This window comes from Mustela nivalis (assembly GCF_964662115.1).
Source record: "Mustela nivalis genome assembly, chromosome: 1".
In the NCBI taxonomy this organism is placed as follows: domain Eukaryota; kingdom Metazoa; phylum Chordata; class Mammalia; order Carnivora; family Mustelidae; genus Mustela; species Mustela nivalis.
In genome coordinates this window covers 59,368,244-59,392,389 of record NC_139020.1, presented here as the reverse complement: position 1 = coordinate 59,392,389, position 24,146 = coordinate 59,368,244, and the positions used below count along the sequence as shown (strand labels likewise).

Below are 24,146 nucleotides of genomic sequence, written 5' to 3'. Positions count from 1 at the left end.
GTCCCGCATCGAGCTCTCTGCTGGGCAGGGAGCCTGCTTCCTTCTCTCTCTCTTTCCAAAAGCCTGCGTCTCCGTCTACTTGTGATTTCTCTCTGTCAAATAAATAAATAAAATCTTTAAAAAAAATGTTTCTAATTAAAGAAAATTAAATGTGACAGAATTTCTGTGGTGTTCTGGATTCACAGACAGAGGCTAGAACACAAACATAAAAATGACTACTTTTTAAAATCCCTATCCTTGAGTATGGGGGTCACTGTTAATTGCCTACTACTAGCATCAGTTCTTCCCCGCCTCCTTTCTGACAGCATATCAGTACTAACTCAGATATCTTCCCCATTTTCAATTCAGAAATTCATGCCTTTCCTATTTGTTTCAGCAAAGCTAACTCCAACTCCTGGTTCTACCAATGGGTCTCTTGGTCTAAAGGTAGTGCCCTGCCGTTGCCACCATGATCAGTGTACCAACCCATGCTTGAGCTAACCGTGGGCTTGTGACTATTTAAACTACTGAGGGATGGAAGAATGTCATCTGGGGGTTTTGGGCAAAGAAATTTCCTTGCTTTTAAATGAAGGCTTCTGGAAACCAGCTTGCTGCATCCACCAAACATCATGAAGTAGAGATGTGAAGCCAGGACTTACTGTAGCTATTTTTGCCATCATGAGTTTCCTGAAAGCTTGAGGATAAAATCAGCCTACAGGCCAAGCTCAGCCCAAGGCCTTGCAGAGAACTGGAGCCACAGCCACCTGATGAATCCATCGCAAGCCTTTTCCACCTTTGCACTTGCAGAAGGTGAGCTGATAATTGTCCTTATTATTTAATCCAGTTGAATTGGGCTTTCTATTATTTTCAACCCAAAGCAGTCTAATTGCTAAGCTAAGCCAAATTATACTAAGGGAAAATTCCTGTTTGTTGGAGGAGTCTATCTGCCCATTGCTCATCTGCAGCTCTAACCATGGGATTATCATTGAATGTTGAGCCTTTTGTAGTCTGAAAGGTGGTCAGAGAGAAAAGATGGCATGACCCACGAAAACCATGTTCTGTGAGGAGGTGCCCTCAAATCACTTTAGCTCACATAAAATATCATTCAATTCTTGCTTACATTTGGGAAGGGTCCCAGGACAGGACTCCTATAACTCAAATCTGTGTGGTTGATGGAAATTCTAATTACCGAATTGGAAGTTGGAGTAATTAGGGCAGACGTGGTAACAAGCACTGAGCACTCCTTCCATCATCAATGCAATACCCATTGCATAGAAAACACCAAAGTGTTTAGGAATCCCATATTCCTGAAAGAGGAGAGAGCATGGTCAGTGGAAAGACACCAACTGGTGATATAGCCATACAATCTGGAAACCCAAGCTTCTGGCCTCCTGTTATTCTTTTCCTGTAATCCAACACCACACAATCCAGCCATACGTCCCTCCCCTTTGCAGATACAGTTCAGAACCATGACCCTTCCTAGCTCCCACATCTGATTTGGCTGCCCTCTCCTCACCATGGCAAAGATGTCCTTGGCTTCCAGGGCTCTGCGATGGAGAATGTCCCTGCGCAAGACTATCAGCAAGAAGAGGAAGCCCAGGAGCACATGGCCCAGGTTACTGAGAATGTTGTTGAAGGCACTAAGGGATAAGAGGGAAACCATGAGAGAGTCCAGGCGATCCAAGAGATTTGGAGAATGAATGCACACATGAACGAGTGTGTGAGTCCTCTCAGCATCCCACGTTTTCTGCCCAGTCTTCTCATCAGATTTCACGACTGGCAAATCATCAGAGATCATCTTTAGCCTTACTCCTTTATTTTAGGATGCCTAGCCTGTGATAATGTGTCTGTCGGTTTCTGCCCTGGATGCCTGATTGGCTTCCCTGATACCCACTCAGTCCTCTCTTATCCCGAGGACTGGCATGGAATGAATCCTGGGAAACAGCTGCTTCAGGGATGGGCAGCTTGGCCGAGGGTCTCAGCTGCGCTCTGAGAGGGAATTCTCACAGCTGGACCCATGCTGTGTGTGTCAATATTCAGCTCTCTCATGGTGAAGTGTCCGCTGGTCATAGCCAGCTGCTTTATTTCAGGAAACTGAGGCTGGTTTAATTCTGGAACAAGAAGTCTGGCTCCCAGCTGCCAGACGAATGCTCTTTGCACTTCCCCATGTTCTGGAGGGCAGAGCATGGCCTTGGAGGCAGCAGGCCTGGGTTTGAGTCCTGACATCCCTGACAGGTGAAGAACCTCCCACAAGGCCTTATCTTTCTAAGCCTTAGCATCTTCATCTGAAAGGGGGAGTAATGATAATCCTATGCAGTTTATGAGGTTGTTCAGTGGATTAATGTCCGAGGAGCTCATGTGCATGGATGAGTGTCGTTACATCTAGGACCTGATCTTTTCGAAACATCCCTGCCCTCTTCTTAGCTGGTTATTCTTAGGACTCTCTCCTGAGGCCCCTACACGGGAATGAGAGGAGCACATCTGGTCTCAAAACTTCTAGATTTCATCCCTCTTAACCTCAACTGGGGTAGTTTTCCATGGTTGTTTTTAGTATTTTAAAAAACTGACATTTCATCATCTAGAAAGGCATCTCTAAGTGCCTCACGCGCAACCAGAGGGCAGGGCTCACCTCAGGACGCCCAGGGGGTGAGCACAGAGGAAGTTGTAGTAGCAGATGTCCTGATTGCCAGTGACATTCGCCACCTGCAACATCAAGAGTGAGAAGAGGAGATGCAGCGTTTCTCCATCTGCTGAGCCCAGCCTGAGATCACAAAAGGTGGGCCCTGCTCACAGTGATTTACCATGGAAGCAGTGTTCCTTCTCAGCAGGGGATGGGTCGTGGTTTGCCCTCCTCACACAGCACAGGGTTATTAGGACCGTCATGCTATGTTCTATTTTCTAGATGCGTGTTGGGAGGGTACAGAGCTGTCCCATCCTGTGCGCAGAAGTGATAACCACAGGGCAAGGCGACGTGAGGGGGGATGTGTTCAGTTTTCTGTCTTTATCACCATCTCTAACGTTAAGAACCTTCCCAGACCATAGCATGGCTCTATCTTCAGATAGGGCCCTGGAGATTAGAAGCAGTGGTACCCAAACCTCATAAGAGTCCTCACCCTTATTGCATTATTAGGTAGGGAATTGGCTAAATACTATTAGACCATTGGCTTTCAAACTTGGCTGTACACTAGACTCACTGGGGGTTTAATCAATACGGGTGCCTGTTCTATTCTCAGAGACTTGGATCTAATTTGGTATAGGGTAGAGCCTGGACATCAGGATTTAAAATCTCCCCAGGTGATTTTGATGCACAGCTGTTTGGGAGACACTGTATTAGAAACACTGTCAGCCTTATCCTTTCAAAGCAGGATTTCTGTGTGTAATAAACACTGGAGAAGGTCATTATGGGATCTGGATCCTAAGGTTCTATGAACTATGAGGAGGATTCTCAAGCTGCTTTAATTACTATCTTTGTTTATTTGTTTTTACTTAATTTTTGTTCTTATTTTATATTTTCTAAATTTGAATATCTTACTAGTTTTGTAAAGCTGTTTTTAGTTTTATAAGAGGGCGCAGGCTAAATTACACACCGGGTTTCTTTGTTTTGGTCTGGAACTTATTTACTCTATTCATTACCCCTTGACAATCAGAAGTTCAGCCTGGTAAATGACAGATATAGTTGCTAGATATTATGACTGAAAGAGCATCAAGGGATACCTTCGATTTGGGTGACAAAATAATACAAGAGATCTCAAGCCCTTCTGTGATAAACAGTTGGGAACTAGATATTTCCATCAAAGATGAAGCAATGGACAGGTCCAGTTGGAACTGAAATGGGAAATTCACACTTGAACTGAGCTCAAGTGATAGATACCTTTCTCTGTAAGTCATAGCAAAGATCTCTCCCTGCGGTATGAAACTGGGATTCTGGGATCTGGGCAGCACTTACTGTCTGGTAGGTGATGACCAGCTGGATCACAGGCAGCGCATAAAAGACAGCAATGGTGATGATGTTCCTAAACAGGCAGAAAGAACCGGAAATAGTTGTTTCCAAATTAACAATGAATCTTTGCCCAATTTTTTTTTAAAAAAGAATCCTTCCACCTCATAACTCCTTAGTTCACTTGTAAACGTAGTTAGAAACTGATTATAGAGCTCCTGTCTCTGCAGCATCCCGCTACTATAATCACTGGTAAAACTATAAATAACACTTGCTTCTGCTTTACCTAAATTATGGATGAGGCCCTCTTCCTTTAGAATGCTGTCTGATTAAAAGTGATCAGAGTGTAAGTAATGGGAGATGGAGTATATGAAGGGATATGGCTCTCTAAGATACCTTAGTTCCAAAATGATGGTTCCACTATGAAATTCCGTGGGGCCCCCACTGCCCCTGCTTCCCTGGGATATCTGTACCCAAGTAAAATGGCAGCCCTCCAGAGAAAAGTATGGAAGAACTGTCACAGCGTCAGCTTGGGATTTCTGAGCGGGGGTCAGTGGTGCGAGGGTGTCACCTGCCAGGCAGCTCAGCCTCTCAGTTTGGAGAGAAGCTGCATCTAAGTGCTTGACTACCACAGGTCTGTTTATCACCTGCTGGGGTACCATCTCCCTTTCAGGCAGGGTGAGAAGACAGAATACATACTAAGAACATAAAGCCTCCAGTGTAGTGTCTCTCATGGAAGATAGTGACATGTTATTGTTATGTTGTCTTTCTGGAAATGGGAGTTGATGTGCTCCCTAAACAAAAGGGTTTCTACTACCATTCTCATTTTTCCTTTTATTTATTTTTTTTCAAGATTTTATTTTTGTCAGAGAGAGAGTGAGTGCACAAGCAGGTGGGGCGGGAGAGGGAGAAGCAGGCTTTCTGCCAAGCAGGGAGCCAGATGTGGGACTCAATCCCAGGACCCTGAGACCGTGACCCAAGCTGAAGGCAGACGCTTAACTGACTGAGCCACCTAGGTGCCCCAACTTTGTATGTCTTTAATTTAGGACTGGTTGCCTTTTATTGTTATTTTTGTTTTTCTTATAGAATGTGGCATGAATTCTCAAAACATCTATACTTTTGCTTCATTAAATGGAAACTGGTACCATAAGTGATTGTGGCTTTTACTAAGAAAACTGCCATTTTACTCAGGGAACCATGGTCCCAATAGTCATCTACTCACCAAAAATAAATCTTATATTTTTTGCTGACAATTCTCCGGTCCTTCCTGGACAGATCTGACAGGTAAAGGAACATCTAGGGTATCAAATAAAAAGAGAGTGTACAACTGTACGTGGCAAAGATACATAGGAGAGCTTTACAAAATTTCAATCCAATCCCTCACTAGGGATTAAAATGATTTAATAAAACTTTTCTTTCAATTTTTCCCTCCACAGCACCTCAATAAAAATCCTAGCATTTTCTCTGAAATAGTAAGAATTGGCTGATGTGGAAAATGTATTGGGAGTCTCAGATGCTTCATATATCTCAGGAATGGGTTTTCAGTTTTCAGAGATGTCCACTGTGTGATTCCTGAATGACAGGATTGAAATTAGACAACCTGCTTTCATCTCCTTTACTGGCTACAACCCAATATAATAAATATACGCCGGAAAGAAATGAGCTTTATTCCTGGAGGACGATATGTGCAAAACCAGGGAGTTTCCCTGGGTATACCCCTCAGTGAACCTCTACTTCGATCTGCTGGAACTCTTCTGCCCTTCTGGTCCTCAGTCAGCCACTTCAGACCCTGAGTGGTGTTGTTTAAAGTTTTATTTACTCAAGTAATCTCTACACCCAACGCGGGGCTTGAACTTACAACCCAGAGATCAAGAGTCCCATGCCCTTCCGACTGAGCCAGCCTGGTGCCCCCAGACCCTGAAGACCGGGAACAGATTGCGGTGTTCTAAATGCTCTCGCTTCCTTCTTCCAGAAAGAGATGCTAATTAGCCGAGTATTGCTTTTAGTCTGTATTTGTGTTTTATCTCAAAAGCCCTCATGGAAGTTTGGTTTTCCCTTGCAAGGAAAAGAGAGGAAACGGAGTTTTGCTGAAGGTGTGTTTGTTGAACTTTCTTTCCGCCTTCACCCAGAGTTTGGTCAGGCAGAGGTACCTTGGTCCGGATAACATTCTTGTCACTCTCAATGTCTGGCATGGTGTCGAAGTCACTCTCCTCCACAGAGCTGTCTGTGTCTGACTGGCACGTCTGCCCGCCATCGGAGGAGGACATCTGCCTGCCAGGACTGGAGCTTGACTCCTCTGAAACAGAGAAAACTCAGCTGCCTTCCAGAGTGAGTACCATGGAGCCCATTCCTCTCTGCAAAAAGGCACAGTGCTGACTCATTCTTGAAAATGTTGTGTTGAAAAATGAACTCCTTCCCCACAACACATGTTCTTTCTCTTAATTCCTTCTCAGTGGACTTCTAATTTTCCTCTTCTCCTATTTTTTTATATTTACATTGTCTATTTCTAGGGCCAAATACATATTAAGAACATAAAGGCATTTGCTCTGATAAGGTATTTGGATGCAAAAAATAAGATGATGTTTATATGTCATGTTTCATATTTTAAAATAGGAACATAAATATATAAACATGTACATGCACGGTTCTGTAGGGCATCTTCCACATGTCTGTGTAAGCACACACATATCCAGGGGCTATATATTGCTCGTGGATAAAGTATGTGTACACCGAGACCCCCCACATGCTGCATCTATGATTACAGCATGAGAACACCACTCTCAGGAAGAAGAATCCTTGTGTTCTTGTGAATGTTTCCCAGAGCAGATGGGAATTTGTGCAGCTCGATGAGCCCATGAGCAAAGCCTACCTTCCACTTTATTTCTTTGGTTCAGAGAATTAAACATACACACACACACACACACACACACACACACACACACACACACTCCCCTGTTCTCGCAGAGCCAGAAATAAGTAGCCTGCACGAAACCCACATGCTTCTCCAAGTTCAGCACACGGAACAGAGTAAGGACTCTCAGCCCCTTAGCCCTGACATTTTAAATGAATCATTCATAGACCCACAGGAATTCTGTCTCTTTCAGGCCATGCAATGAACACTGGGGGGTTGCGATGTGAATGACTAGGTTCAGTTATGAAGTTAGCCAGAAAGAGCAATTGTTTGCCTACGGCCATGTTCACCTGCAGCAGAGCCTTAGTCTTCTGATCGCCCTCACTCCACTGAAATCTGAGAATGAAACAGCTCGTCAATTGATGTCGGGCTCCCTGACTTGACTCTGACACACTGTTCATGCACTAAACTCAGGCTGGGTCTGAAAGCATCCCCATGGGGACCTTGGGGGTTGATGGCAGCAGCCACGGAAGGGAATTCTGCTCACGTGTGGCTGGCACAGAAGAACAGAACTGGAGAGAGTTAGAGCTGGAAGGAGCCTTCCAGATCACCCTTATAAAGGCACATCTTATAAAGAAAAGACAACCTTACAGGATGACCGCATCACGCACTCGCACAGTCAGTAGTGGCTGGAGGGCCCTTTATATCCTATTCTCTGGAGAATTAGGAAATACTTTAACGAATGAACTCATTGTAGGAAATACCTATGGCCCCATAATTGCTTCCTTCAGGGGTGCCGGCAGCAATGGGATGGGACGCCACCATGTTTTCAGAGCCTGTTGGAAAGAAACACAGAGAGGCCAACACTTAACGTCCAGTTGCCAAAACAAAACAACACAACTCTAAGTAGTCTGAATAATCAGATCACAACATTTTGAACTTGATTTTCTTTTTACTCGAATATAAGACTCACTGAACTTGACCTGTGGGCCAAATCTAGCCCACCACCTGTTTTCGCCTGCCTCTTTTTTTTTTAGACTTTTATTTGCTTTTTCAGTTTTTTTCTTATTTTTACCTCTTTTTGAATAATTTCCATTCTTTTATATGTATATATATACATACATGTGTATGTATATATACTCACACATATATGTGTATGTATATGTATATGTATATAGATATAGTTTGATTTCTTTCGTTCTATTTTATTTTTATTTATTTTTTTTTAAAGATTTTTTTTTATTTATTTGACAGAGAGCAATCACAAGTAGACGGAGAGGCAGGCAGAGAGAGAGAGAGGGAAGCAGGCTCCCTGCTGAGCAGAGAGCCCGATGCGGGACTCGATCCCAGGACCCTGAGATCATGACCTGAGCCGAAGGAAGCGGCTTAACCCACTGAGCCACCCAGGCGCCCCTCTTTCTTTCTTTTTTAAAAAATTAACATATATTATTAGCCCCAGGGGTACAGGTCTTGTTTTTGTCTGCGTCTTGAAGTAGGAATGGTTTTAAAATTTTTAAATGGTTGGGGAATGAAATCAAAAGAAGAGTTCATGACAGGTAAAAATTATATGAAATTCAAATTCCAGTGTTCATATATGAAGTTCTATGGAAATAAAGCCACGGTCATTTGGGTTCGTCTATGGCTGCCTTTGGCTATAGCGGCAGAGTTGAGAAATGGCGAGAGAGACGTCTGACATGATTTGCTCTTTGACACTTTACAGGGAAAAAAAATCCCTCCTGGTTCCTGCCTGAAGGGACTGTAGGATCCCAAGAACAAAGGAGCACAGGTCTTGAAATTATTTTGAGGAAGGCCACCACTGAACAGAAACACGGAATTAAAGCACTGTAATTTGGATGTTTTAAAAATAAAAAAAATAAAAATAAAAAAAAGAATAAAGAATGTCCCTAAAATGTCAAAAAAAAAAAAAATAGCATTTAGCAGTACCCTATCTGCAGGATGAGCCCAGATAGGGAGGAAATTACTCCACTCCTCAGAGCAACCAATGATGACAACTGAGCTGGGGATGAGGAAGAATGTGAGATATTTTGAGAGAGATTTCTGGATCTGCTGCCAAATGTCTGTTGGCAGGGAGAGAAAAATCGAATAAGATAATGTTCCTCAAATGTTTCCATTGAGGTTCTCCTGGTAGCAGCCCAGGGAGCGACCTCGTTCCTAAGTCTGGTGGTGTCCTCTGGAGCCAGGCCACCGCAAGCATCGGAGGAAAACATCTCCCGACGGTCTCCTTGGTTATGAGGCAAGATGCTCTTCAGTGAGTTTATCCACCTCTGAGGATTAGGCAGAGCTGAACAAGGAGAGGAGAAGCCACAAACAAGCAGCCTATTAGGATGTTTCTCTAATGCTACAATGCTACAATGTTTCCAGGAGCCACCCTGGTCTGTGGAGATGCAGGAGAATATGTCTTCACTGCCTCCTGAGCTTTGTCCAAGATCTGAGATGTTATCAGGTTGGTGGGAATCACAATATTGTATCTTTCTTCTGAGGTGAGGTTGCTTGTATCACATTCCAGTAAAAAAAAAAAAAAAAAGAGTCTGTGGGTTAACTGGTCAGTCTGGTATACTGGGAAATACATTTTCAGTGAAGACACATAACTGAGGATAGTCTATAACAACCTCATTGTAAATATCTTTCCATTTCTTCATAGAAAATACACCTCCTTACAGCTTACGTTCCTGCCCTAGTACATAATACGTGGAACCAAAAGCCTCCAACAGTTCATCTCTTGTCACAGCCAGCTCTCCTCACGCAGCTCCCACTGGTGGGTAATAAAACATTACAAACAAGCCAACTTGTAGGCTATATCATGTTTTTAAACTCTTGGTGTGTCCATTCCTTTTCTTCATGAAGAAAAAGAATTGAATCCTGAGTTCCAAATATTTAGCCGGGTGATAAAAGATGGCCTGGGAGACTCCATTTCCTTCCTCCTTTTGGTAGCTTAGCCAAGAGTGGGCTCAGCTGGACAGCAAGGCCTTTGGCTAATACAGCAGTCCTGGTGGGCAAGGCTGTTTCCAGGCCCTCAGAATGCAGACTCCCTGGCGCTGTCCTCAGGCCTGGGGATTCCTTGATCTGTGTCTTATGACTTCAAGAGAGTAGATATTGCTTGGCCCTTCTTGGGCTCACCCGTAAATATGTAACATGGTGTCAACACCCTTTATGCTTTTCATCCAACTTCAAGGCAAAGAAGGAGGTTATTTGCAGATGCTTAAGTATGAAATACTAAATTTTTTGTGTGTGCAATAGCAGTGTCATGTGGAAACGTCGTGTACAATTTGATGGGCTCTTTGACCTAGGACAGATTTGGCCATAGTTAAGAGCACAGAGCTTTGCTGCTGCGACTGCTGACCGTAATGAGTCCCACTTACTATTCCCACATCCACTAGTACTGCTACTGTAACCCATGCTCCCGTTGCTGTTACTACTGCTGTGCTTGCTGCTGCTACTACTAACAACAACTACTACTACTACTGGCCAGTGTTTACTGATAACTTAGTGTATGTCAGACATTCTTTGAAGTTCTTTGCAAGAATTTACCCTTTTAATTTTTCAATAGCCCTATGAGGTGGGTACTGTGACCACCATTTTAAAATAACATAAGGGAGACACTTGAGAAATCAAGGATTTGCACAGAGTTCCTCGGACAGTGTATGGAAAGAGGTTCATTGCATTGGTTTCAGTTAAAACTTATCTTCTTCTTTTGGTGGGGTGGGGGGAGAGAGAGAGAGAGAGAGAGTGTGTGTGTGTGTGTGTGTGTGTGAGCAGGGAGAGGGTCAGAGGGAGAGGGGGAGGGAGAATCTTAAGCAGACTCCACGCCCAGCATGCAGCCTCACTTAGGGCTTGATCTCCTGACCCTGGGATCATGACCTGAGCTGAAACCAAGAGTCAGATGCTTAACCGACTGTGCCACCCAGGTGCCCAAAAACTTTTCTTCTTCTTCTTTTTTTTTTTAAAGATTGTATTTATTTATTTGAGAGAGAAAAGGAGGATATGAATGGGGGGAGGGGAGCAGGGTAGAGGCAGAGAGAGAGAGGGAGGAGCAGACTCCCTACTGAGCAGAGAGCCTGACACAGGGCTCAATCCCAGGACCCTGGCATCATGATCTGAGCTGAAGGCCTGGTGCCCCCCAAATTATCTTCGTAACTGAAAAATAATACAGGGATTTTCTTTCAAGATATGAATATCAATTGTGTTACTTTCACAGAGTGCCCAAGAATATCTTTCAAAAGAGACAAGGAGGTTGAGACTTATTTGCATCTCCACTATAGCAAGCTGATACTTTAAAGACATATCTAAGCACAACCTTTGCTTTTTAGGTGGTCTGCTGCTGCTTGCCGATGATGCTCTACTGGGTCAGGCTAGTATCTTCTGTCTAGTTCACTGCGGGGAGTCTCACAGAAACCATGGTGATGGGCTCATCCCAGGTGATGTGGTCTTTTACATTTCCCTCAGTGTCTTTCACATTTTTCTCTTTCCGAGCTTAAACTCACTCTTTTTAAAACTTTCTATTCAAGTATAATTAACATACAGTGTTATACTAGTTCCAGGTGTACGACATGATTAGACAATTCTATACATAACGGGTGTTTATCATCAGTGTGCTCTGAATCCCCATCACCAGCTTCACCCAACACCCCCCCTCCCCCGGCGACCGCCAGTTTATTTTCTGTATTTAAAAATATGGTTTTTTAATTCATCTTTTTTTTTTCTTTGTTCGTTTGCTTTGTTTCTTAAATTCCACAAATTAGTGATATCATATGGTATTTGTCTTTCTCTGACTGACTAATTTCACTCAGCATTATACCCTCTAGATCCATCGATGCGAATCTTGCGAATGGCAAGATTTCATTCTTTTTTTATGGCTGAGTAGTATTCTTTTTCTTTTTAAAGGCTTATTTATTTATTTTAGAGAGAGAGTGTGCGAGGGGGAGAGACAGAAGGGGGAGAGAGAGAATCCTGAGGCAGACTCCCTGCTGAGCATGTAGCCCGATATGAGGCTCAGTCTTACCGTCCTAAGATCATGACCTGAGCAGAAACCAAGAGTCAGTCACTTAAAGGACTGAGCCCCCCAGGCGTCCCTGAGTAATATTCTGTTACACACACACACAAACACACACACACACATACACACACACACACACCCCACAGCTTCTTCATCCATTCATCTACCTATAGACACTTGGGCTGTTTCCGTAATTTGGTCATTATAAATAATGCTGCAAGAAACATAGGGGTACATGTAACATTTTGAATTATTGTTTTCATTTTCTTTGGATAAATGCCCAGTAGAAATTACTGGATATATGATAATTCTATTTTTCAATTTTTTGAGGAAATTTCCTACTGTTTTCCGCAATAGCTGCACCTGTGTGCATTCCCACCAACAGTGCATGAGGGTTCTTTTTCCTCCACATCATTACCAACACTTGCTGTTTCTTGTGTTTTTTATTTTAGCCATTCTGACAGTATGACAGGTATCTTATTGTGGTTTTCATTTGCATTTCCCTGATAATGACTGATGTTGAATATCTTTTTATGTGTCTGTTGGCCATTGGATGTCTCCTTTTGGAGAAATGTCTGTTCATGTCTTCTACCCATTTTTTTTTTTAAAGATTTTATTTATTTATTTGTCAGAGAGAGAGAGAGAGAGAGCTCACAAGCCGGCAGAGGCGGAGAGAGAAGCAGGCTCCCTGATGAGCAAGGAGCCCAATGTGGGACTCGATTCCAGGATCCTGGGATCATGACCTGAGCCAAAGGCAGCAGCTTAACCAACTGAGCCACCCAGGTGTCCCTCTTCTACCCATTTTTAATTGGATTATTTGTCTGTTTTTTTTTTTTTTTTTCCCTTTGGTGTTGAGTCATATAGGTTCTTCATATATTTTGGATATAATCCCTTATTGGATAAATCATTTGCAAATATCTTCTCCCACTCAGTAGGTTGTCTTTTTGTTTTGTTGATGGTTTCCTTTGGTGTGCAGAAATTTTTATTTTGGTGTAGTCCTAAAAGTTTATTTTTGCCTTTGTTTCCCTTGCCTGAGGAGACATAGCTAATGTTGCTATGGCCAGTGTCAAAGAGATTACACTTTATGTTCTCTTCTAGAAGTTTTATGGATTTAGGTCTTTAATCTATTTTGAGTTTATTTTTTGTGCATGGTATGTAGGACAGTGGTCCAGTTTCATTCTGTTGTATATAGCTGTCCAGTTTTCCCAGCACCATTTGTTGAAGAGACTTTTTCCTTTTTTCACGTGTCATTTTGGCACCAGTACCAGATTGTTTTGATCACTACGGCTTTGTAGTATATCCTGAAATCTGGGATTGCGAAGCTCCAGTTTGGGTCATCTTTTTCAAGACTGCTTTGGCTATTCAGGGCCTTCTGTCGTCTATACAAATTTTAGGATTATTTGTTCTAGTTCTGTAAAAAACGCTGTATTTTGATACGGGTCAACTCTATGGCTTTAAGCTCCCTCTTTTTAACCATCAGCCTACATCCTTTAAAAAAGATGTAATTAAAAATATTAAATGTGTAAAGAATAGGTAGAGAATGACACTAAAATCGTAACACCCACAATTTGGGGCATTTTGATGTTACTGAGAAGCCCTCTGCTCTGAGAAGCAGAACTGTGCCTAGGAAAAGGCTTGAGTCTGGTTATGGTAGGAGGTTAAAATGGTTTGTGGGAAGTAGTATTTTTGTGGGAGTGAACAAAGGAGGAAAATAACACAAAAGCTAAGATCAGGGGCGCCTGTGTGGCTCAGTGGGTTGGGCCTCTGCCTTTGGCTCAGGTCATGATCCCAGGGGCCTGGGATCGAGTCCCGCATGGGGCTCTCTGCTCAGCAGGGAGCCTGCTTCTCCTCATCTCTCTCTCTGTCTGTCTCTCTGCCTATTTGTGATCTCTCTCTCTGTCAAATAAATAAATAAAATCTTAAAAAAAAAAAAAAGCTAAGATCAAAGCAAGCGAGCAAACAAAACGATCCCTGTTTTGTGAGGTGAAACTTCATTACAAAGCAAAAGCCAGCTGCGTGGGTCTGTTCAGACTCGGAGGTGGTACTGCCTTTGATACTCAGCTCTGGCTTGTAACTGAGCGGGCGGTGGTTCTGATACAGTCGCCGGCCGCAGTTTCCACTGGGAGGCGGCTGCAATGCCCGGTGTAGCTCTATGAGGGACAACAGCATCAGCATTTTCATGGTACTACAGTGGCCCACACACAAAGATGTGTTGACTCAGTGGACATCTACAGGCTCAGCTTAAATATGAGATTGGCCAACATTGGATAACAGTATTCTATTAATTTTTCTAACATTTAAGGACTTCATGGAATGCAGAAAACCAAAGCGTTCTCTCCCAAACTTCAAATATACTTGATGCTCCGCAAGGGGAGTTATATACTTATATTTAACTCTCTATGGTATTCAGAAAGAATTAAACACAAAATATCAGTTTATAGGACAGACCAAGATGTTCTGGCTGGGAGTAAGTAAACATATAAAGTTGTGAATGAGCTCATCTTAATGAAGAAACTTGTTCTGGCATCTTTTTTTTTTTCCTGAGCACAAACCCTTTGCCATCTGTTTACTTTGTTAACATTGCATAAGATATGCTCACATGCTGGCTTTTTATGTTGAATGCTCAGTGTGAGGAGAAAGACCTCACTTTGAGCACGTTTGGATCTTTCAGAGGCTTCATATTTATAATTGTCCTGTGTTCTTCTGTCTCTGGACTCAGGAGGTCGGAAGCTGAAGAGGGAGTCAGAAATGACACGAACTCACTGCTGAGAAATTTCAGTTTTACGCCAGCAGGCTACCTATCCCCAAAGTCTCAAAAGTTGGGGAGAGAGTTCCCGTCCAAGATGGCAACGTGGGAAGACACTGAACTCACCTCCTCCACGGACGCACCAAATCTGCACCTATTTATAGAGCCATTCCTCCTGAAGAACGGAGGGCTGACTGAGCAGCTTCTGCACAGCTAAAGATAGAACAGCAGGAAAAACAAAGCCGTGCTAATGCAACAACAGGCCCTGGAGGAACTGGGGCGGCAGGGATAGTTCTGAGGGACCGTGAGCAAATCCGTCTGCCTTGGGGCATAGACAAAAGCCCTGGTTTAAAAGGGCAACTAGAATAGAAAAGATCCAGCCTTAGAACTCCTCCAATGATGGGAGCGCTCCTGGAACTCTCTCTGCGGGGAGGAGCTGGCATGGGCCTCGGTTCACGGTCCCCCCACCTGGAGAGCGCACAGGGGGCAGGGGCCTTGGGGCCTCAGAGCTGACCTGCCTCCTCAGTGCACATTAGTTTGAGAGCTTCTCTCTTCAGAAAGATACATAAACTTTAAATATAAACAGGGATTCCCCGGGTGGCTTAGTTGGTTAAGTATCTGCCTCCGGCTTGTGTCATGATCCTAAGGTCCTGGGATCGTATCACACATCAGGCTCCCTGCTCAGCCGGAACCTGCTTCTCCCTCTCCCTCTGCTGCTCCCCTTGCTTGTGCTCTCTCTCTCTGACAAAATAAATCTTTACATATATATATATATATATATATATATATATGTTAAATATATATATATTTATCTTTAATATCTTTATATATATGTGTGTGTGTATATATGTATATATATATGAACAATACATGTGAAGCCTTTCTACTCTATTAAAATTTGCCACCAATATTAAGCTTATCTATAAAGAGAATGTTTGTGAGGAAAAAAAAAAAAAAAACAGGCATCCTGAGTCCCCACTGACAATCTGGGTAAAATCTCCTGTTTTGGTCTTCCTTTTAACCTGTCAATAGTCCATAACCACACTCCCAGAGTTCAGCACGGAGAGGAAGATACACACGTCCTGCTCACCTGGTCACTTTGTCATTACCCCACTCCCCTGCCATCTTCCTCCCACCATCCTACTGGGCTGAGTGAAGTGGGCTGCTTCTCTCTTGTAAGAGTTTTCCCTGCCTCATCTTCTTCTTGTGGCAGCATTTGTCCTCTCCCTTTCAGACGTCTGGGTCCGCACTGATCTGGGTGGATCCCAAGTCTAATGGGATCCTCCTTCCCTTTCATATAGTACTCCTAGCTTTTGCGCTGGTTACCAGCGCCTCTGCTATTCCCTGTAGCTCTGATCTCCACTGATCTTCCTGTAGCCCCCACAGTCGCATGGATACGGGACCCCTGGGAGAGAAAGGCATTTCTGTATCCTCGTTCCTCGGCAAGGCAAAGCCCCCCAATATCTCACCTTAGCTTTCAGATAAGATAGTGTCCCTCACTTGCTTCTGTCTCTTGCTCCAGGCTGGTTTCTCAATGCTCCCTTTGATGGGCTTTAAAGAGTTGCTAACTAGGGGCGCCTGGGTGGCTCAGTGGGTTAAGCTGCTGCCTTCGGCTCAGGTCATGATCTCAGGGTCCTGGGATCGAGTCCTGCATTGGGCTCTCTGCTCAGCAGGGAGCCTGCTTCCTTCTCTCTCTCTCTCTCTCTCTCTGCCTGTCTCTCAGTATACTTGTAATTTCTCTCTGTCAAATAAATAAATAAAATCTTAGAAAAAAAAAAGAGTTGCTAACTAGTTTTTTCCTAGGGTAGACTGTGTCTTCTCTGCTCTTGTCTTCGGCATCTAGGTCTTGTTTCACTTGTGGTCATGCGCCATCTTTCCGAGATAGCCTGTCTGCATAAAAAAGGCTCCTGACCTTTCCCTATTTCAAAGCGCTTTGTGGTGAGCAATCCTATTCCCTACTTCCTAACTAAGCTGGGATTTTTGGTCAGGTATCCTCACCTGGCAGTCCGGGTGTTTAAGTCAGATATTCTCAATTGGGGCTGTAGAGGTGGGAAGGCCATTCTGCCCCCAAGATGACGTTTGGCAATGTCTGGAGACATTTTTAGTTGTCATGAGGATGGCGTGTACTACTGGTTTCTAGTAGGTAGAGGTGAAGAATGCAGTTAAACATCCTAGAGGGCATAGGACAGCCTCTAACAACAAAGAATTACCTGGCCTGTAACATTAACAATGTAAGTTTGAGAAACAGGTCTTAGAGGAAGAAGATCTAGTTCTGTAAGTAAGCTTGATTGATCTGCAGGTAAATCTACTCCTTTGCAGTGACTGATTTAACAATAAGTCAATGATCCACTATACACCAGTGAAATATGAGAAGTTACTGGGTGCTCCTGAAAAAGTCCTTCCTTTCGGACATTTTCAGGCGAGGGTGTCAAACTAATTCACCTCACATCAGCACTGGAAGTAAAGCAGAGTCAAGGGAAGGCAGGGAAAGGGACCAGAGCCACCAGACTCAGTCAACCCTGAAGCCCACCCTTCTGCTCAACTTGCAAAGGGAGGAGCCTCTTTATTATTTAAGCATGTTTTGAGCTCTGTTTTGTTATTTGCAACCATGTGAATCCTAACCGATGCATCTTTACTTTCTTTCTCCCTCTCCCCCTTCTTCCCTCCCTCTCTCTTTCTCCCTCCCTTCCTCTTTTTCTCTCTCTTTCTCTCCCTTCCTTTCCTCTCCTCTCCTCCTCTCCTTCCTGCCTTCTTTCTATCACTCACTCATGCATTCATTCATTTCTGCTTGTCACCTGAAGGGTGCCTGTAGCTTGTAGCTAATTTTCAGAGCCTTCTTGATCTTGGATAATGATCTGGCTGAGGACTCAGTTCTGCCCTCTTATATTTAACTGTTCAGGAAACTCTTCCAAACATGGAAATTCCTTATTATTATTACAATATTATCATTACAATAATTTACATTACAATAATAAAATGTCTTCACTCATAAAATAAAAATAACAGACCCTTCTTTCACAGAGCACCAATGGCATCTGATTAGTCAGGCTTTCTAAGTTCAGTGGAGACCTAAACTAAGAGTAGAACTTGGAGAACACCAGAAGAAAAAGGATGAGATCCAGAGAGAAGACAGATTCACTTACACATTTTATGAATACAAGGGAAAGTAGGACTTCAAATTTTAAAGACACTAGAGCAGGTGTCCTTTCACAGTTGAAATGTTATCAAAACCAATTGCCTGGGTGGCTGGAAAAATAAACATGCTAACATTGAGGAAGACAAAAAATCAAAGGAAGGCAGGAGAAGCAGCCCTTCAGCAGAGTGAGAAATGTTTCTGCTGGGTGTGTAGGGGATGGGTTTGTGTCTTTCTAATATTCTGCGGGCTCATTTAAGTACAGAAAACACAGAACTAAACATCTGCTGTATGTGACTTAAAAATCAAGTTTCATTTCATCGTTCCTTTTCCAAATAAGCACTCTATGCCAAAGAACTTACAAACACTGAGTAACTCACACTGATTTAGACTTTTCAAAAATGAGGACATTTACAAAAGATATAAACTTCCAGTTATAAGATAAATGAGTCCTGGGGATGTAAGATGCCGCTTGGTGACTGTAGTTCATGCTACTTATCATATATTTGAAAGTTCCTAAAAGAGTAGATCTTACAAGTTCTCATCACAAGAAAAAAAAAATTGTAACTCTCTGTGGTGATGGATATTAACCAGACTCACGGTGCTGATTGTTTTGCAGTATATACAGATACCAAATCATTGAGTTCATACCGAAAACTTACACAGTATTACTGGTCAATTATTTCTCAATTAAAAAAATGAGGACAGTTAAAATTTTTAAAGACTTGATAAAAAGATCAGGTAATTGAATTCCTTTGTTCAATTATCAGACTGGAGGAAAGGGCATCTTACGATGGTCAAATAATCAAAGAGTTATTATACTCTTTATTATACTAATTAGTTTCAAACATTTCAGGTTTTTAGCTACGTGAACAAAAAAAGCCTCTTTCTCAATTTGGGAAAAGTGAGCTCTGTATTAGAGTTGACACAATAAATTCTTACTTTTGTTCACAAGTCAGTTTGGGGACAACGATTTACATCCTAGAAAAGACTCAACTTTAAAAAAAAGATGAATGGCTGATAAATGGTATGGATAACTGCAAGGGACACTCTGAGCAAAGGTTTTTAGCATGAGCTCCACAGCTCAGTAATTACCAACTGTGAAAACTGCTTCTCACTAGCTCTGCTTTCTGTAGAAAGAGTGCAGATTAGATTACTCTGTGGGAGAGGACGAGAGAGAGTTTGGAAATTGGGCAAAGAGAGAAAAGTACCACCAAATGGGATGTTGCCACACACTCGATAATCATTTGAATTTGAAACCAGGGTTTTTCTTACCATCACTGGAACCAAAGCTTCCATCGATGGATTTTCTTTGAAACCTGTAAACAAACGCACACACATGCTTCTAAGATAGTGAAAACCTTGGCCTTTTACTTTTGTTCCCCATAGACTTTGTTGCCGAATTGTCTGCTAGAATCTCTTAAAAATGAGCCTTTGCATGTGGAGAAACTGGCACTCTGACACACTGCTGGCCGGACTGTAGAATGGTGTAGCCACTTTGGAAAACTCTTTGGCAGTTCCTCAGAAAGTTAAACATAGACTTATCATATGGCCAATTCCACTCCTAAGCATGTTTCTACGTGCATAAATTCATTAATTTATTCCCAGATTCCTTTATTTTCAGATAATTCACACACCATAAAGTTCACCCTTCAATGTGTACATTTCAATGAATTTTAATATGTTCACAAAACTGTGCAATTATGCAAATGAGTGGCTCGGTTAGTTAAGCGTCTGCCTTCAGCTCAGGTTATGATCCCAGGGTCCTGGGATTGAGTCCTGCATCAGGCTCCCTGCTCAGTGGGAAGCCACTTCTCCTTCTCCCTCTACCTGTGCTCTCTCTCCAACAAACAAACAACAAACAAATAAATAAATCTTTTAAAAACCCACAATACTGTGCCACTATCACTATTATCTAATTCCAGAAATTTCCATCACCCCCCAAATTAAAAACCTATTAGCAATCACTCCCCAATACCCACTTATGTACATTTCAGACAACCACAAATCTACTTTCTGTCTCTATATATTTGCCTGTTCTGGAAGTTTCATGTGAACCATACTAAATGTCTTTTTTCGACTGGCTTCATTCATTAAGCATAATGCTTTCAGAGTTTATCTATATGCAACATGAATCAATACATCAGTCTTTTATGATTGAATAATACTCCTTTGTATGGTACACCATGTTTCATTTATTTGTTTACACTCGGACATTTGGTTGTTTCCATGTTTTGGCTGTCAGGAATAGCACTGCTATGAACATTTGAGTACAAGTTTCTGTGTGGATATTGAATTCTCTTGGGTATACCTAGGTACAGAGGTGTTGGGTATTAGGTAACTGTATTTTTCTTTTTTTTCAAAACTTTCCACAGTAGCATTATAGCAGGAACTATTTTGTATTCCTACTAGCATTGTGTAAGGTATCAATTTCACCACAACTTTACCAACTCTTGTTGTTTTCCATTAAAAAAATACTGTAGTCATCCTAGTGGATAAGGAATGGTATCTCATTGCTGTTTTGATTTACATTTCCCTGATGGCTGATGATGTTGAGCATCTTTTCATATATTTGTTGGCCACTTGTTTATCTTCTTTGTAGAAATATCTATTCAAATCCTTTGCCCTTTTTATTTATTTTTCTTTGTATCATTGGCTTATAAGAATTCTTTATATAGTATGGATACTAGACTCTTAACAGATATGCGTCACAAACATTTTCTCCCATTTTGTGTTGTGTTTTCACTTCCTTTTTAAAAAAATTTTTTAAAAAGATTTTTCTTTATTCGACAGACAGAGATCACAAGTAGGCAGAGAGGCAGTCAGAGAGGAAGGGAAGCAGGCTCCTTGTGGAGCAGAGAGCCCGTTGCAGGGGCTTGGTCCCAGGACCCTGGATCATGACCTGAGCTGAAGGCAGAGGCTTAACTCACTGAGCCACTTCCTTGATAGGCCCTTTAAAGGTACAGAAGTTTTGGGGTTCCTGAGTGGCATAGCCGGTTAAGCACCTGACTCTTGGTTTCAGCTCAGGTCATGATGTCAGGATTGAGAGATGGAGCCCCATGTTCAGCTCTGCGCTTAGTGGGGAGCCTGCTTGAGATTCTTGTTCCCTCCCCCTCTGTCCCTCCAGCTCCCATTCTCTTTCTCTCTCTAAAATAAAATAAATAAATATTAAAAAAAAAAAAAAAAGAAGAAGAAGAAGAAGCAGCATAGAGGTCCCTGTGTGGCTCCGTTGCTTAAGCATCTGCATCAGTTCAACTTCTCCCACATCAGGCTCTCTGCTCAGCAGGGAGTCTGCTTCTCTCTCTCCCTCTGCCTGCTGCTCCCTCTGCTTGTGTTCCCTCTCTCTGTCAAATAAATAAATAAAATCTTTAAAAAAATTTTTAAAAAGTACCAAAGTTTTAATTTTGATGAAGTCTAATTTATCTATATTTTTTCTTTTGTTACTTATGCTTCTGGTGCCCTAAGAAACTATTGCCTAATCCAAGGTTACAAAAGATTTACACCTATGTTTTCTTCTAAGAGTTTTATAGATTTAACTCTTATATTTAGATCTTTGATCTGAGTTCCTTTTTAAAAAGATTTTAAATTATTTAAATTTATTTTTATTTTTAAAAGATTTTATTTATTACTTGACAGAAAGAGAACAAGTGGGCTCAGTGGCAGGCAGAGGCAGAGGGAGGCTCTCTGCTAAGCGCCATGTGCAGCTTGATCCCAGGGCCCTGGTATCAAGACCTGAGCCGAAGGCAGCCACTTTAACTGACTGAGCCACCCAGGCACCCCCCAAATTTTTTTTCTTAAGTAATCCTTACACCCACTGTGGGCCTTGAACTCATGACCCAGAGATCAAGAGTCACGTGCTTTGCTGATTGAGCCATCCAAGCACCCCTTGAGTTAATTTTTTCCTATGGTATAAGGTAGGGGCAAAACTATGTTCTTTTTCAGGTTGATACCCAGTTGTCTCAACATTTGTTGGAAAGAATATCCTTTCTCCATTGAATTATCTTGGTACCCTTGTTAAAAATAGGATCATAGATGTAAGGAGTTTATTTCCAAACTCTCGATTCTATTCCATTGATTTATATGTCTTTCCATATATCAGTGCCAAAGTTTTGATTATGCAGCTTTGTAGTAAGTTTTGATATCAAAAGGTGTAAGACCTCCCGTTTTGTTCTTTTTCTTTTTTTTTTTTTAAATGACTATTTTACCTATTCTGGGTCCCTTGCATTTCCCTATGAATTTTAAGATCAGTTTGTCAGTTTCTGTAAGAAAGTCAGCTGGGACTTTGATAGGGATTGTTTTGAATCTATAGATCAGTTTGGGGAGTATTGTCCCAATGTGTTTTAGTTTCTGTTGCTGCTGTAAAAAATTATCACAAACTTAATGGCTTAGAATGATATAAACTTATTATCTTACAGTTCTGGATGTCAGAATTCCAAAATGCATCTTATATGGCTAAAACCAAGGTAGCAAGCAGGGCTGTATTCCTTCCAGACTCTCCTGGGGGATTACACTTTTCCTTGCCCTGTCTAGCTCCTAGAGGCCACCTGCATTCCTTGACTCATAGCCCCTTCCTCTACCATCAAAGTGCACTGCTCCAACCTCTGCTTCCATCATCACATCTCCTTCTGCCCTTGACCCACTTGCCTCCCTCTTACAAGGAACCTTGTGATTAGATTGTACCCACATGGATACTCCAGAACAATGTCCATAATTTATCACATCTGTAAAATTTCTTTTTGCCATGTAAAGTAACATGTTTATAAGTTCTGGATGTTAGGATTTGGACATCTTTTGGGGGCCATGATTTTACTACACCATCTTAGTAATATTCAGTCTTCCAAACCATGAACATGGGATATCGTTCCATTTATTTATTTATTTAGGTCCTCTTTATTTTTTTATTATTTATTTATTTATTTATTTATTTTTATTTAGGTCCTCTTTAATTTGTTTCAAGGACGTTTGGTCATTTTCAGTGTACAAATCTTATATTTAATTCGTTAAATGTATTAAGTTTATTATTATTATTTTTAAAATATTTTATTTATTTATTTGACAGATAGAGATCACAAGTAGGCAGAGAGGCAGACAGAGAGAGGGGGAAGCAGGCTCCCTTCTGAGCAGAGACCCTGGATGCAGGGTTTGATCCCAGGACCCTAAGATCACGACCCGTGCTGAAGGCAGAACCACCCAGGTGCCCCAGTTTCTTATTATTTTTAAAAACATTCATTTATTTTGGAGAGAGAGTGTGAGCAGAGGGAGGGGCAGAGGGAGAGAGAGAGAATCCTCAAGCAGACTCCCTGCTGAGTGTGCACCGGCACCCCCACCCCATGTGGGGCTCGATCCCGGGTCAGGACCTGAGCTAAAACCAAGAGTCAAACACTCAACCTAATGAGTCACCCACATGCCCCTAGAATTTTATTATTTTTGATACTATTGAAAATGGAATTGTTTTCTTAATTCCATGCTTGGATTGTTCATTGCTAGTGTATAGAAATACAACTGATTTTTGTATATCGATCTTATATCCTGTAATCTCGATGAAAGTTTCTTTTTGGAGGTGATGAAAATCAAATAGTGGTGACGGTTTTTGCAACTGTGAATATACTAAAAACCACTGAACTGTATCCTTTAAAAGGGTGAATTTTATGATCTGTGAATTATGTCTCAGTAAAGCTTTTACTAAAAAAGCCAGGTATATCATTTGGGAATGTCCGTGAAACACTAAGATGTGAATTACCATCATCTCACAAAAGGAGCGTCTCTTTTGGATGTGAGCTTAGAGTCAGGGAGGAGGAAAGTTAGGGGTTAGACATGCTTGCGCTTTGGTACGTGCTCTTGTTTACTTCCAGATGGCAACTCTAGAAGTTGCACATTCCTGATCCTAGTACGTTTGGTGGAAGAACTTCTCTTCATACCTCTTTTGTTCCTAGACTCATCCCTGCCTCAGGGCCTTTGCTATTGTTCTCTGTCTGGGCCACTCTCTCACCACATCCTCACATGGTTGGCTCCTTTTTGCTATTGAAGTCTCACTTCTGAGAGATCTTCCTTGTTGAACAAATCAAATCTAAAGTAGCTTTCCCAATCCATTCTCTATCACACTACAGTGTTTTTTTTTTTTTTTCTCCTCCTGTCACTAGCTGAAATTATTTGCTTTGTTAATTGCTTGCTTGTGTGTTTTTCCTTTGTACAAGATAAGCTCTTTTGGAGCCGGAGCTAGACTCTCTTGTTCACCACTGCATCCTTAAGTTCTGGGACAGAGCCTGGCACATAGGAAATTACAACTAAACGTTTGTTGAATGAAAAAAAATTTTTTTTAAAGAGAACAGCTACAATTTGGCTTAACTGTTTTAGCTGGCAAATGAAGCTCTGGCAAAGTCCCTTTTTAAAAAAAAAATTAAATTTAAAATTTTAATTCCAGTACAGTTAACATACAGTGTTATATTAATTTCAGGTGTACAATATAGTCATTCAACACCTCTATAC

General features: G+C 41.9%; 1 protein-coding gene across 13 annotated transcripts in view; it reads right to left on the bottom strand.

Moving 5' to 3' along the window:
• Positions 1-24,146, bottom strand: part of SIDT1 (SID1 transmembrane family member 1) — a 479,838-nt gene that overhangs the window by 17,354 nt on the left and 438,338 nt on the right. For all 13 annotated transcript variants that reach the window (XM_082738918.1, XM_082738922.1, XM_082738923.1 and 10 more), the window contains 8 exons: positions 18,936-18,979; positions 7,532-7,603; positions 6,067-6,212; positions 5,139-5,212; positions 3,926-3,992; positions 2,609-2,682; positions 1,496-1,619; positions 1,169-1,286 (listed from right to left, as the gene is read on the bottom strand). In XM_082738918.1, the coding sequence (XP_082595044.1) occupies positions 1,169-1,286; positions 1,496-1,619; positions 2,609-2,682; positions 3,926-3,992; positions 5,139-5,212; positions 6,067-6,212; positions 7,532-7,592 (664 nt within the window). In that variant the 5' untranslated portion in view covers positions 7,593-7,603; positions 18,936-18,979. The remainder of the gene's footprint in view (positions 1-1,168; positions 1,287-1,495; positions 1,620-2,608; positions 2,683-3,925; positions 3,993-5,138; positions 5,213-6,066; positions 6,213-7,531; positions 7,604-18,935; positions 18,980-24,146) is intronic.